Source organism: Hyperolius riggenbachi, chromosome 8 (genome assembly GCF_040937935.1).
Source record: "Hyperolius riggenbachi isolate aHypRig1 chromosome 8, aHypRig1.pri, whole genome shotgun sequence".
NCBI lineage: Eukaryota > Metazoa > Chordata > Amphibia > Anura > Hyperoliidae > Hyperolius > Hyperolius riggenbachi.
The window spans coordinates 101,083,640-101,097,673 of NC_090653.1; the positions used below are offsets into that span (position 1 = coordinate 101,083,640).

The following is a 14,034-nucleotide window of genomic DNA, read 5'->3' on the forward strand; positions in this document are numbered from 1 at the left end:
CAGCAGTGTTTGGGGAGGTAGACGCCTCCGAGATCGGGGTGGGGGCTGTGCTGTCCCAGCGTTCTGGTCTCCAGGGTAGACTACACCCGTGTGCCTATTTTTCCCGAAGGTTCTCTCCGGCAGAGAGAAACTATGACATAGGCAACAGGGAACTCCTAGCCATCAAGTTGACCTTCGAAGAGTGGCGTCATTGGCTAGAGGGAGCTGAGCACACTATCACAGTTTATACCGACCACAAAAACCTAGAATACATCGAGGGGGCTAAAAGGTTGAGCCCAAGGCAGGCCCGATGGTCACTATTTTTCTCGAGATTTACATTTTTGATCACGTATATGCCAGGGAGTAAGAATACCAAGGCAGACGCACTTTCTAGGTGTTTTGAGCCAGAGACAGCACAGCCCCCTGTTCCTGAGACCATTATCCCACGAAATGTGGTGTTAGCCGCCACCGAGACTTGGGGGGACTGGAAAGAAACTTTGAGTCCTTTCCAGCAGGATATCCCAGAGGGGAAACCAGACGGGGTATTATTTGTTCCGCTACCATTCCGTCTCCAGATCTTGGAGATGGTTCACTCCCATAAGAACGCGGGACATCCGGGAGCATCTAGGACGCAGGATCTCGTGGCCAGATGTGCATGGTGGCCTTCGCTAGCCGCTGACTGTAAAGAGTTTGTCAGGGAATGTGCGGTGTGCGCAAAAAGCAAGCCCTCCCGGCTGGCATCTGTAGGTACTTTGCAGCCTTTACCCACCCCGAGTGAACCATGGACCCATTTGTCCATGGATTTCGTGGGAGAGCTTCCCAGATCTGAAGGCATGTCAGTTATTTGGGTGGTGGTCGACCGTTTTAGCAAGATGGCCCACTTCGTGCCTCTGAAAGGACTCCCCTCGGCCCAGGAACTGGCCGATTTATTTATCATCCATATCTTTAGGCTGCATGGCATTCCAGAGGACATAGTATCTGATCGGGGAGTTCAGTTTATTTCGAAATTTTGGAGGGCATTTTGTCACCAAATGGGCATGAAATTGTCGTTTTCCTCGGGGTACCACCCACAGACAAATGGCCAGACGGAGAGGGTCAACCAGTCGTTAGAACAATTTTTGAGATGCTACGTTGCTGAGGCACAGAGTGATTGGGTTGAATATTTACCTTATGCAGAATTTGCCCACAATAACTTGAAGAGTTCGTCCTCAGGTTTCTGCCCATTTCAGATTGTGACTGGTAAACTGCCTAAATTCTCCCCACTTCCAGTTGCGGCCACTCCGTTCCCAGCCTTGGAGACGTGGCTAAGATCATTTAAGGACATGTGGTGGATCATCAAGAATAATCTTGTAAAAGCATTCCAGAGTCAGAAAAGTCAGGCTGACAAGAGACGCTCGTTGGAGTGGAAATTCCAACCTGGAGATCTGGTTTGGGTGTCAACCCGTCACCTGACCCTGAAACAACCCTCTGACAAACTTGGTCCCAGGTTCGTGGGCCCATTCCCAGTTAATAGGAAGATCAACAATGTCACATATACCATTGATCTTCCTACCAGCATGCGTGGAGTGAGGTCCTTCCATGTATCACTTCTCAAACCCGCAGTCCAGGTGGGTCCCACTCCTCCTCCTCCTGTCTTAGTCGATGCCCAACCCGAGTATGAGGTGGAGAAGATCATAGACTCACGTACTGTACAAAACTCGGTGCAGTATCTCGTACATTGGAAGGGGTACGGCATTGAGGAAAGGCAATGGGTACCTGGGAACCGTATGCATGCGGATGACTTAGTTAGGGAGTTTCATGCTTTACATCCAGGGAAACCTGGAAGGAGCTGTCCGGAGTCCACTCCTCGGGGGGGGGGGGGGGGGGGTACTGTGAGGACGCGGAAGAGCCGCCGCCATGATCCGGCGGCAGGCGGCTCCTTCCTCGTCCAGACGCGTGCCACACACGGAGAGGCAGCCGCCTCCCCTCTGCATGAGGCGGCTGTCTCCGGGCAAGCGTCGGCAGGGCACGCAGAGACCGCCGCGTGGGACGCGGCGGTCGCTGCCCATAACCCCGCTGCGGAGACACCGCAGAGCGGGGCAGCGGTAGCTGGGACATGTAGTCCCTCAGTTAGAGTGACGCGCGCGCGCGCACTCAGGACATAATTTATGACTCCCTGAGGGGAGTCAGCTGACCAGGCTGGTCAGCTGACTCCAGCACCTCTCCCTATTGGTCCAGCACTTAGGGAGGTGCCGAATGGCACATAGGTATATATATTGCTGGCTGTTCATTTGTTCCTTGTCTGGCGTTGCGTTCACATACGTGGGAGCACCCAGATCCGTTAGTCAGATCCGTTAGTGTGCCGGGACCAGCTGGAGCTGTAATCCTACACTAAGCTAGATTTTGTTGATAGCTTAAAGTACTAGTTTGATTGTGATTATCTGTTATGACCTTTGCCTGCCTCGACTATCCTCCTGAACTCCGACCTTGTACCTCGTTATATCTGACACTCCGTTGCTGAACCCTGCCTGTACCTTGACTCCGCCTCTGCCTCCTGATTTGTACCTCGATATATCTGACACTCCGTTGCTGAACCCTGCCTATACTTTGACTCCGCCTCTGCCTCCCGATTTGGTACCCCGATATATCTGATACCCCGTTGCCGAACCCTGCCTGTACTTTGACTCCGCCTTTCGTCTGCTGATCTTGTACCTTATCTGTCTGTGTGTTTACGACTTGGCTTGCCCGACCTCTAGAACCGACCTCACGATTGGAGGCGGTTCATTGTCCCTTTAGTGACACTTGCGCCTGAGTGTCGCTTTCGGACTTTCCTTCCCACTGTCAGTCTGACTCCTCCCGTCTTGGAGAGCTCAGACCTGTGGAAGGAATCTGTGCGGTTCTCCTTGCTGCACTGAGGCTTGTCCTCCGTATTACTGTTGCACCAATCACTACACTCTACTCAGGTGACCAGAGGTTAGCAAGTATATTGGATTATCGGTGATACTGCAGATCACATATAATCTGATATACACCTGTATTTCCCGTGATACTGCAGTTCACCGGTAATCAGACCTCTCTGTGCTTCACCGAGCGTTACAGGAAATAATGTTTTAGAGCAAAGTTGAAATGCAGGGTTATATTCCGCTTTAAGTGGGCTCCTCTGACGTTACTAACTAGCTCCTCCGTGGCCCTATAGATGTGACTAGCATTCACCACTTTTGAAGTGGCAATATAATTCTTATGAAGAGGTATGATGTGGTACTAGTGATGTGTCTTATCACATCATTTATATAGGATAAAGGCATACTTTATAATTAGGCCCCTGACTGCATCATGAAGATAGTCTGATGAGTAGATATTTGCATCAATGTGTACCCTCCTCTGAATGGTAAACAGTAATCTATGATCAGAAGAGCTATGAAGCAGCCACTTCTACCAGTGCAGATAACTCAGCCTATCACAACACAGCTAATGAGAAGAAGCATTACCTGGTCTGCTCTCCACACAGCAGACCTGGATCCACTGGGAAGAACTTCACCATGAACTTGAAAATGGCTTCCTTAGGATCTTGAAGAAAACAGATTTCGCACAAATGCTGCATGTGAATTACAGTAGATTTATATACATATATGCCTAGAAGTAACTCATACAATAGACAGCTATGTGTCTAAAATATTACCAGTAAACTGTTCTGTACTTCTATAAGATTTACATATTTGGGCAACTTACTTTTCACCTGTTTGCTGATTGGTTTCAGAAGTCCCAGCCAAACCTGCAGTAACAAGACAAATTCATCCATTCTCTTTATGATGGGATTGGCATTGCATCCTGTCAACAAGTGCTGCCTAAATTGTTGCAAAACTGCCCTTCATATATAATAATAGCAACGAGAAATGTAGGAGGAAGACCTGAACAACCACTTATTCATGCAGTTATCTATTTAGTAAGGAGTTTATTAAAAAATAGCGCAGCAAAAAAATAGAGCAGGATGATGGCGATAATGACCTCTTCCTACTAAGGTTAACATTTTAGAAATGTCCTAAATCGTTAAAAAACCTTAGTAACAAAATGTCATTATCGGCATCTGCATACAATACCTGGTTCCGACGATCGCATCTCCTCCTCCACTTCCTGGTTAGTGTGCAGAAGTCTTGCAGTCAGCCAATCACATTGCAGGGATTTAAGCCGCATGGTGATTGGCTGGCTGCAGGACTCCTGCAAAGTGCAAACTAACTAGGAAGTGGAAGAGACTTGATCACCCAGGACCAGGTAATGTATACCTATACCCCTGCCTACTCTCACACTGAACCTTACCTTTACCTATGCCTATCCTTAAAGGGTCACTTAAGGCTAGAAAAAAAAAAGAGTTTTACTCACCTGGGGCTTCCACCAGCCCCCTGCAGCTGTCCGGCGCCCCAGCAGTCTCGCTTGGATCCTCCTGTCCCTGCCGGCAGCTACTTCCATTTTCGACGACTGGCTCCGACAGGCCTGGGAACCCGAGTGATTCTTCGTGTTCCTGTCCGCAATAGCGCCCTCTATACTGTTATTGTGGCCAGGAACGTGAAGAATCACTTGCGTTCCCAGGCCTGTCGGCGGGGACAGGAGGATCCGAGCGAGACTGCGTGGGCACCAGACACCTACAGGGGGCTGGTGGACGCCCAAGGTGAGTAAAACTCTTTTTTTTAGCCTTAAGTGCCCCTTTAAGACCCACCAGGTGCCTAACCCTAACTGCTCCACCCTGGCTGCTTAATTCTAACCACTCCACCCCTATGCCTAACCCTAACCCCCTGCCTAATTGAACCTCCTCCCTGCCACCATAGACGGCAATAGTAAAATAGTAAAATTTATTGGGCGCAATAATTTAACCTACTTGCCACTACAACATGAATTTTACTATTGCCACATAAGGTCGGTGACGCCATTTTTATCTGCAGTAGTCCTGCGCCATTTTTATCTGCTCTGTTTAGGTGGACATGTAAAAGCAGTACAGTATAAAATCATGCAGATATAGGTCATGAGCCTCATGTTCGTGTCAAATACCAGAATGAGGAATACATGTGATCACAGTAAGATAGTAAAAAAATAAAAAAAACAGTTTAACTGCTTGATGACCACAGGCTAGCCATTTTTTACAATTCAGCACACTAAAGCTTTAACAGTTCGCTTCACGGCCATACAATTTAGCACACAAATTAATCTTGCCTCCTTTTCTAACCACCAACAGAGCTTTCTGTTAGTGGCATCTGATTGCTGCTGCAGATTTTAATTTATTAATTTTATTGTTTGTTTGTTTTTTAATAAAAATATCTATTTTTTTTAAATTATCCCTCCCCCTGAGATCCAATCAGTGCGATCACCTCTCATAGGCATCAGCCTATGAGAGGGATCACTTTGTGCGCCTCTCCTGGGGACAGCTCAGTGACAGAGCTGTCCCCCGTAAAGTGCTGCACTAGATCGCAGGGCTGTACAAGTTATTCCGGCGTTTTTTTATTTGCAGCCTGCCAGCTCTGATCGCAGCTGGCAGGCTGCTCCGTAACTCAGCGGGGATGCGCACAATCCCTGTTAATCTCCGCCCCAGGACTTGACGTTGATCGGCGTTAGGCGGTTATGGGGGAGCCACTCTGCGACCATTGATCGAAGTGGCTAATACTTTCACTTCAGGCACAATAATTTTTTTTAAATCCATCAATTTCATGACTTATTCACAGACATTTACTTACATTGTATCCATTGTTGTTTTTAAACTCTAGACCAAAATATTCCTTCTCCGTTAGATTTAAATGGCTGCAGCTCATGTTAAACAATTCTTTTCCAGGTGCTTTTTGCTGGATAAAGCAAATAAATATAGTATGTTTGTTTTTTTAATTACAACTGTTAATGTACTAAATAATACATAATTGTTTTCTGTTTTGATACAGCCCAAACATAAAAAGTCACCAAACAACGTTCACTGTGAGCTACATCTTTTGTATGTGAGGTAGTTCAAAGTGTTGAAGTAACTGACATAATGCTGAAATCACTGTTTGGGGTTGATTCACAAAGGTTACTTATTTTTCACCATAACTGTGAGGAGTGCTAATGCATGGGATAAACAAATAAGGAGAGATAATCCATGAGATAAATAGATAAGGAGAGCTAAACCATGAGTTTAATCAAATAAGGAGAGCTAAACCATGAGTTATGTCAAATAAGGAGAGCTAAACCATGAGTTATGTCAAGTAAGGAGAGCTAAACCATGAGTTATGTCAAATAAAGAGAGCTAAACCATGATTTAAGTTAGATAAGGAGAGCTAAACCATGAATTGAGTTAGATAAGGAGAGATAAATTGTGAGTTAATAAATAAAGTGAGATAATTTAACAGAAAAGCTTTGCGTGAATCAGACCCTAGTGTTTCTAGGTATTGCTACTATAACAAAGCCAGGAGTGTGTAAACAGATACCTTACTGCATTTTATGATGGGTAGCTCTGCTTTCTTTAACCACTTCACCACTAAGGGTTTTTTTCCCTTATGGACCAGAGCAATTTTCACATTTCAGCGCTCCTACCTTTTATTCGCCAATAACTTTATCACTTCTTATCCCACCTAAATGATACACTATAAGTATATGGCCAGCTTAACAGTGTTGCAATCATGGGCTTAACAATCACCCATGCGACCCTTGCCATCGCGGGGGCCCCCAAGGCTTTTGGGGCCCCTACTCCTCCCATCCATAACTGCAAGTGCAGCCAATTAGCAAATAAACCTCCCCATTTGCTAGCAAAAATCAAGTGCAGGAGTGTGTGTAATTTTTTTCTGCTTCCAGACACTGCTATACAGCAGAAAACTCTTCTTCCATTTGCCGGCTCCCAATCACATGGGGTTCTGGGACCAAGGGAGCCCCATGATATTATATTTGCAAGGGGGCCTTATTAAGTCTAGTTATGCTACTGCAAGGGAAGTCATAGTTGTGGTATCATGTTAGCCATTGACAGTGTAAAAGAAAATTAAAATTGTTGTTGCAGATAATGCTTTTTAATTGGCTCACTAAATATACCATTTTTTAATGCAAATTTTCAGAAACGGTCACTACTTTCCCTCTGGCATCACATTCTAACACATTCAGTTAGCTAATTAAAAATGTCACCTGCTACGTCAGTTTTCTGTCATCTGTTTTATGGGAAGCCATCAGGCAGTGAATAAGCCATATAGCTGCACTCTCTTTTGACACAGGCAAGATACAATTCAGGGATCATTGGAACTGTTTATAAGCATAACAAGCTTCCAAAACACGAGATGTTAGATAAAATTACTATGCTCCGGTGCTCAGCTGCGTGTCTAGTGACATGGTAATAGTGGGCTCTGCTCTGCAATCATGCCACTTCCTGTCTTAGTTAAGACGCTTCATGTAATTAAAACAATTATAACGCTCAGCAATGGAACATCTGAGCTCAGTACTTTGAATATCTTTGGAAACTCAAGACAATGCCAACAAATACGCCAGTCCTATTAACCCCTGCAATGGCCCGGAGTATACTTATCATAAATATATATATATATATATATATATATATATATATATATATATATATATATATATTGAAAGAATGCTACATTAAAGTGGAACTGAACTCTTGCACAGGACAGAAGGAAAACATAAAAAAATACACCCTGTATGTATTTATTTCCTTTTAAGCAATACCCGTTGCCTGGCTGCCCTGCTGAGCTTATGCCTCTAATACATTTAGCCATAGACCCTGAACAAGCATGCAGCAGATCAGATGTTTCTGACATTATTGTCAAATGTCAGCCAGGTCAACATCTGAACTGAGTTATGTTCTCTCTGTATCTGCGTGGATTTCCTCCGGGCACTCCAGTTTCCTCTTGCATCCCAAAAACAGATAAGTTATTTGGCTTCCCCCTAAATTGTCCCTAGACTATGATACATGCACTACACGATACATACATAGACATATGACTATGGTAGGGATTAGATTGTGAGCCCCTCTGAGGGACAGTTAGTGACAAGACAATATACTCTGTACAGCGCGGCCTAATATGTGGGTGCTATATAAATAAATAAATCTGACAAGATTAACTGCATGCTTGTTTCTGGTGTTATTCAGACACTACTACAGCCAAACAGATCAGCCAGACTGCCAGGAAACTAGTATTGTTTTAACCTGCTGAGCGGTCTGGACGAGCTCAGCTCATCCAACACCGCCAGAGGCTGCCGCTCAGGCCCTGCTGGGCCGATTTTCGTCAAATAAAAAGCAGCACACGCAGCCGGCACTTTGCCAGCCGCGTGTGCTGCCTGATCGCCGCCGCTCTGCGGCGATCCGCCGCGAGCAGCGGCGAAAGAGGGTCCCCCCAGCCGCCTGAGCCCAGCGTAGCCGGAACAAAAAGTTCCGGCCAGCGCTAAGGGCTGGATCGGAGGCGGCTGACGTCAGGACGTCGGCTGACATCGATGACGTCACTCCGCTCGTCGCTATGGCGACGATGTAAGCAAAACAAGGAAGGCCGCTCATTGCGGCCTTCCTTGTTTATTCTGGGCGCCGGAGGCGATCGGAAGAACGCCTCCGGAGCGCCCTCTAGTGGGCTTTCATGCAGCCAACTTTCAGTTGGCTGCATGAAATAGTTTTTTTTTAATTTAAAAAAAACCCTCCCGCAGCCACCCTGGCGATTTAATCAGAACGCCAGGGTGGTTAAAGGAATAAATATGATATCCTCCATATTATTCTCACTTCAACTGTCCTTTAAACAAGCATGCGTGCTGCATGCTAAGGGCCCATTCAGATCACAAATGCGGATGGCCATGCGTGCGGAACGCGTGCGGACCGCAACGCGTACGAACGCATGGCCATCCGTGTTTGTGTGCGTTGCGTGGCTGATCCCATCACTGAAAAGTGAATGGGACAGCCACGCGTTTTAGCAAAATCTGCTTGCAGCATGCGTTCCCGGACCGCACAGGTCCGGAACGCATGCAGTGTGAACATCAGACATTGCACTCTATGCAATGTCTGATGTCGTGCGTATCGGCCACCTGCACGCGTTTCCAAAACACGGCTGGAAACGCGTGCAGTGTGAACGGGCCCTAAGTGCATGTGCTATGCAGTCAAACTTAAAGGGAACCTTAACTGAGAGGGATGTGGATGTTTCCTTCTAAACAATACCAGTTGCCTGGCAGTCCTGCTGATCTCTTTGGCAGCAGATGTGGCTGAATCACACACCTGAAACAAGCATGCAGCTAATCCAGTCTGACTTTAGTCAGAGCACCTGATCTGCATGCTTGTTGAGGGGCTGTGGCTGTAAGCATTAGAGACCCAGGATCAGCAGGAGAGCCAGGCAACTGGTATTGTTTTAAAAGGAAAAATCCATATCCTTCTCAGTTTAGGTTGCCTTTAAAGAGGAACTTTAGCCAAGGTTTTGAACTTTATCCCAATCAGTAGCCGACATCAGATTTCCCACAGTAAAAACAGTATTTACCTTATCTCAATCATGAGGGGGATCTGTATGGCTAAAATTGTGATGAAACCCCTCCCATATTGTGATGTCATGACCAAGGTCCTGATAGTTTGCTATCTGTGAACCTTGTTGCATTGTGGCAAATAATGGCTGTTTCCAACTGCCAAGCAAGCAGCATCTCCCTCTCTGTGCATATAACTCTCAGTAAACATTCTGCACAGGTCACCTGGTAGAACTAAAGATGACACCACCAGTGATAAATGACAGAATGTAAATCAGGGAGAGGAAAGATTTTACAATGGACAAACACTGACTGAATAAATTATAAATGAATATTGTAAAAAATAAGCAATTTTATTCATTATGTCATTTTCACTACAGTTCCTCTTGAAGTCACTTTGTTGAGGGTCTATGACAAAGTATTAGAGGCAGAGGATCAGCAGGACAGCCAGGAAACTGGTATTGTTTAAAAGGAAATAAATATGGCAGCCTTCATATCCCTTCCTAGGCTTCTTAGGTCAGTTGTCATTTAAGTAATAGATTGGTTAGTGATTTATCTCTAGTTAGGAAAACTTCCCATGCTTTTCTTTAAAGACAGAGTTGGCAGAAGCAGAACAGGATTATCCACCAGGCAAACTAGGCAGGTGCTTAGGGCCTAGTGGGTGTCAAGGGGCCCACCTGCCACCATCTCTGACCTCTCTCCACTTCAGCTTAACTAAAGGACCACAAGGGGGCCCCAAATCTACTACCTTACCTAGGGCCCCATTATATCTTAATCCACCTTTGGGCAGAAGCAGGTACAAGATCAGATACCACCTCACATGCCACAGTGCCTATATTGTCCTGTCTATGTGGACTACAAAGAGTAGAGACAGGCCAATGTAGGTACTCTGTACAGTGTGGACAATCCGATCTCCCAATTGCACGACACTGTGACAGTGACCTGAAATTACTGGTCATTAATTATGTTCCCAAATTAAAGGACATCCAAACTGACTTGAAAAAGTTACAGGGACTCAGAGAGGACAGACAGCCCAGCTCTGATGCTTACCCGGGGCTTCCTCCCGCCCCATAAACACATCTCTGCACACTGCCTGCGATTCCGATTCAGATTTTTAATCGGTTTTTACATCCAATTCCGATTTTTAATCATTACTGCATGCTGCCTTTTTTCCTCCGTCTTTCTGTTAATTGCATTCAGGGAAAATCGGAATTGCAAATCGGAATCGCAAAACGGATTTGCAGTGTGCAGGGAGCCTAAGTCCCACGTCATCCTCCCGCGGTCTGCCGTTTAGTCGTGGTGAGCTCCGTTACCAGGCTCAGTGACGTCATCTGGGTCTTCCGCGCATGCACAGTAAACCCTGACTGGCATCGACTGAGCCCGGTAATGGAGCTCACCGTGGCTGAATGGCAGACCTCGGGAGGACGGCGTGGGACTTAGACGTATTTATGGGGCGGGAGGAAGCCCTGAGGAAATATCACAGCTGGGCTGTCTGTCGTCTCTTTAAAGGGAACCTAAACTGAGAAGGATATGGATTTTACCTTTTAAAATAATACCAGTTGCCTGACTCTCCTGCTGATCCTGTGTCTCTAATACTTTCAGCCACAGCCCCTGAACAAGCATGCAGATCATGTGCTCTGACTGAAGTCAGACTGGATTAGCTGCATGCTTGTTTTAGGTCTGTGATTCAGCCACCAATGCAGCTTAAGAGATTAGCAGGACTGACAAGCAACTGGTATTGTTTAAAAGAAAACATCCATATCCCTTTCAGTTAGGCCCCGTTAATGTGCATGCCTGGAGGCACATGGCTAGTTAATTCTTGTACTTGAGAGGCACATGGCTATTTATTTTTGTATTTAGAGGCCACTTGACTACTTAGTTCTTTTATCTAGTGGCACATGGCTACTGAATGTTTGTATCTGGCTGTATAATTCTGGTATCTGAGCAACCTAGCTGCTGAACTCCATTATTTGGGGGTCATACAGCTTTCTAATAACTGTTGTGTGGCCAATAGGGTCTCTGAGGAAGCGGTGTTACCGTGCAGCGGCTGTAAGACCGGTATAGTAACCTTTTGTCTTTTCTGGCATGCCTGTACCCTAAGAGCAAGGTCTGGTGCTACGTCTTGTATCTACCTCTACACAATTAAAATGTCTATACGTAAGCACAGCCAAGAGGGAATGGTGAACAGTTTATGCCCCTCAGCCCAGCACCTAGTGCAGACTATCTAATCTTTACTAACGTATTTTGCTATGTGTAGTAGCCGGATTGTGGATTTAGTTAGCAGTTATACGCGTTCACGGAACATACTGTATACTGGTGGATCTGTGTGAAAAAACTGTGCTTCTGCCATTGATGTTGCCCCAAGCAAATCTCTGCTTTATCCTCTCTGAACTTAGAATCCCTTTTCATGTTAAGCAGAATTCCTCGCCAAATGGATCAAATGCCTGCAAGTGAAGAGCCAGATCTGCTCCTGGAAGAATACCCAGCCAGCACAAGCCTTAATGGAGCCATTAGCTACAATAACATACACTTGACCACCAGCTTGTTTGCTTGGCTGCAAAGCATCTATATATAGATGTGCGTGTGTGCAATAGGCTTTCTGCCTCAGCTTACATAGCTACATAGGTTATTGTTTGTAACGTTAATAAAATGTAAACACATGCTTTTAATCCCAAATCTTATACTATGAATATTATAGCACTATTTCTTATAACTGGCACCAAGTCTCACCTGCATCTGACATCTTCTGCATATATAAACAGGTGGGTTCATCCTACTGCTGCAACTATAATTACCTCATTGCATAGGTCAGGTTACCTGCAGGACAGGTGCTGTTGGTGGGACAGTTGTGGAAACCGCTCCATTAAAATGATGTCCATTATAATGAACAGAAAGTGATAGTTCAGACCACAAAAATAATTTATTCTGTGTAATATTTTTAAAATATTTGAGCACTAAAATAGGCCAGAAGGTAGATCAGATAAATATTTAAAATGACCACAAAACCCTATAGTTCACAGAAGAGGCAGGTAGACAAAATAGATAAATGATACAAACATATGTCTGATTGTATAAAAAGCAACCCTCTGATTATAAAAGATACAAAAAACAATACCGTTTTTTGTTGTTGTTGCAATTGTTTTACTGCTAGTAGTGAGTGAATATCAATCTGCTGCACACATCATAAAGTGCAAAACTTTGTACAGACAGAATTTAAATACACTGTAACTGTCTGGATGTCTGATAGATTTAATGTTATATCAAGTCAATTAATACATGTCTACAGCCCATGTTATTCTGAGAACTTTGTTTAATAAAACAAATTTGGGTGGAAAAAAATCTGTTCAAAGTGTCAACACATGAGATGTGTACGTGGAAACCTGATATCACTATCAGAACACGTAAATAGGATGCAGAAGCCATGCTTTCACTTGTGGTTCTACCTTTCACTGTTACAATATGGTTAAAGTGATGTCTTATGTGCATTTTATGCAGCCATGCTAACCTGTATTTAGCAAATAAATGTCTACTATTGAAATTGTCCAAAACATTGTAAACAATCAAAATAGCAATATGCAAAGAAAATGTGTATTCCTTTCATCAAAGTTATATCATATTAAGTATAAATCTATCCAGAACGAAGTCAGAGCTGTGCAGGTTAATGTAGATGATGGGAAAATGGTAGGAATGGATTTACTTACATCCACCACAAAGGTCTTCTGAGAGTCATCCAAGAACTGGACTTTTAAGTGAAGCATCTTGTGAGAGTCTGTGTGACCTGCTGTGTGGCAGAATGCGCAGTGTCACAGCCAGCCTCTCTCCTCCAGCCTGGTGACAGCAGCTGCTTGGTGGAGCATCTGAGATCCTCTGCCTATGGAGAGAACATTTACAGGCAGCATACAAAGCGTATGGACGAGTGTGCGAACAATCAGGCTTATAATTATTATGTGTGTATGGATTTTATCTACATATATTGGCTAGGCAAGGAGAATAATACAGCAACCAGACAAAAGTTTTATTTTTATTATTCTAATTACTAAATTAAAAATGGATTGCTGACAGACTAATAAATGTTTTAGGTATTGCAGCATAGAGTGTTGTATATCTACATACAATGGGGTTGATTCACTATAACATACAGCGTGTCTTATCAGTTAGCATGCCTTATCAGAGTTAGCGTGCCTTATCAGAGTCAATGTGCCTTATCAGAGTTAGCGTGCCTTATCAGAGTAGCATATCGAGCGCTACAAACTTATGCCTGCTAATTAGCAATGATGAGAGCTCCACTTGTCCTGCCCCGAGCCCCTGCGGGTCCAATCACTTTAAAGGACATTATCCCCACACTTTAATTGGCCCAATAGGCCACCTGTCACTTGACAGGAAACTTGAAAGGCAGACTATTGGGCCAATCAAAGTGTGGGGATAATGTCCTTTAAAGTGATAGGACCCGCAGGGGCTCAGGGCAGGATGAGTGGAGCTCTCATCATTGCCAATAAGCAGGCATAAGTTTGTAGCGCTCGCTATGCTACTCTGATAAGGCACGCTAACTCTGATATGGCACATTAACTCTGATAAGGCAAGTTAACCCTGATAAGGCACGTTAACTCTGATAAGGCACACTATTTGTTATAG

At 44.7% G+C, this 14,034-nt stretch overlaps 1 protein-coding gene across 1 annotated transcript in view; it reads right to left on the reverse strand.

Moving 5' to 3' along the window:
• FRMD7 (FERM domain containing 7) overlaps positions 1–13,160 on the reverse strand; it is a 71,665-nt gene extending 58,505 nt beyond the window's left edge. The window contains exons 1-4 of the mRNA XM_068247898.1: positions 13,104–13,160; positions 5,679–5,783; positions 3,688–3,730; positions 3,447–3,525 (exon numbers count right to left, since the gene is read on the reverse strand). Of these exons, the coding sequence (XP_068103999.1) occupies positions 3,447–3,525; positions 3,688–3,730; positions 5,679–5,783; positions 13,104–13,160 (284 nt within the window). The remainder of the gene's footprint in view (positions 1–3,446; positions 3,526–3,687; positions 3,731–5,678; positions 5,784–13,103) is intronic.
• Positions 13,161–14,034: the final 874 nt, after the last annotated feature.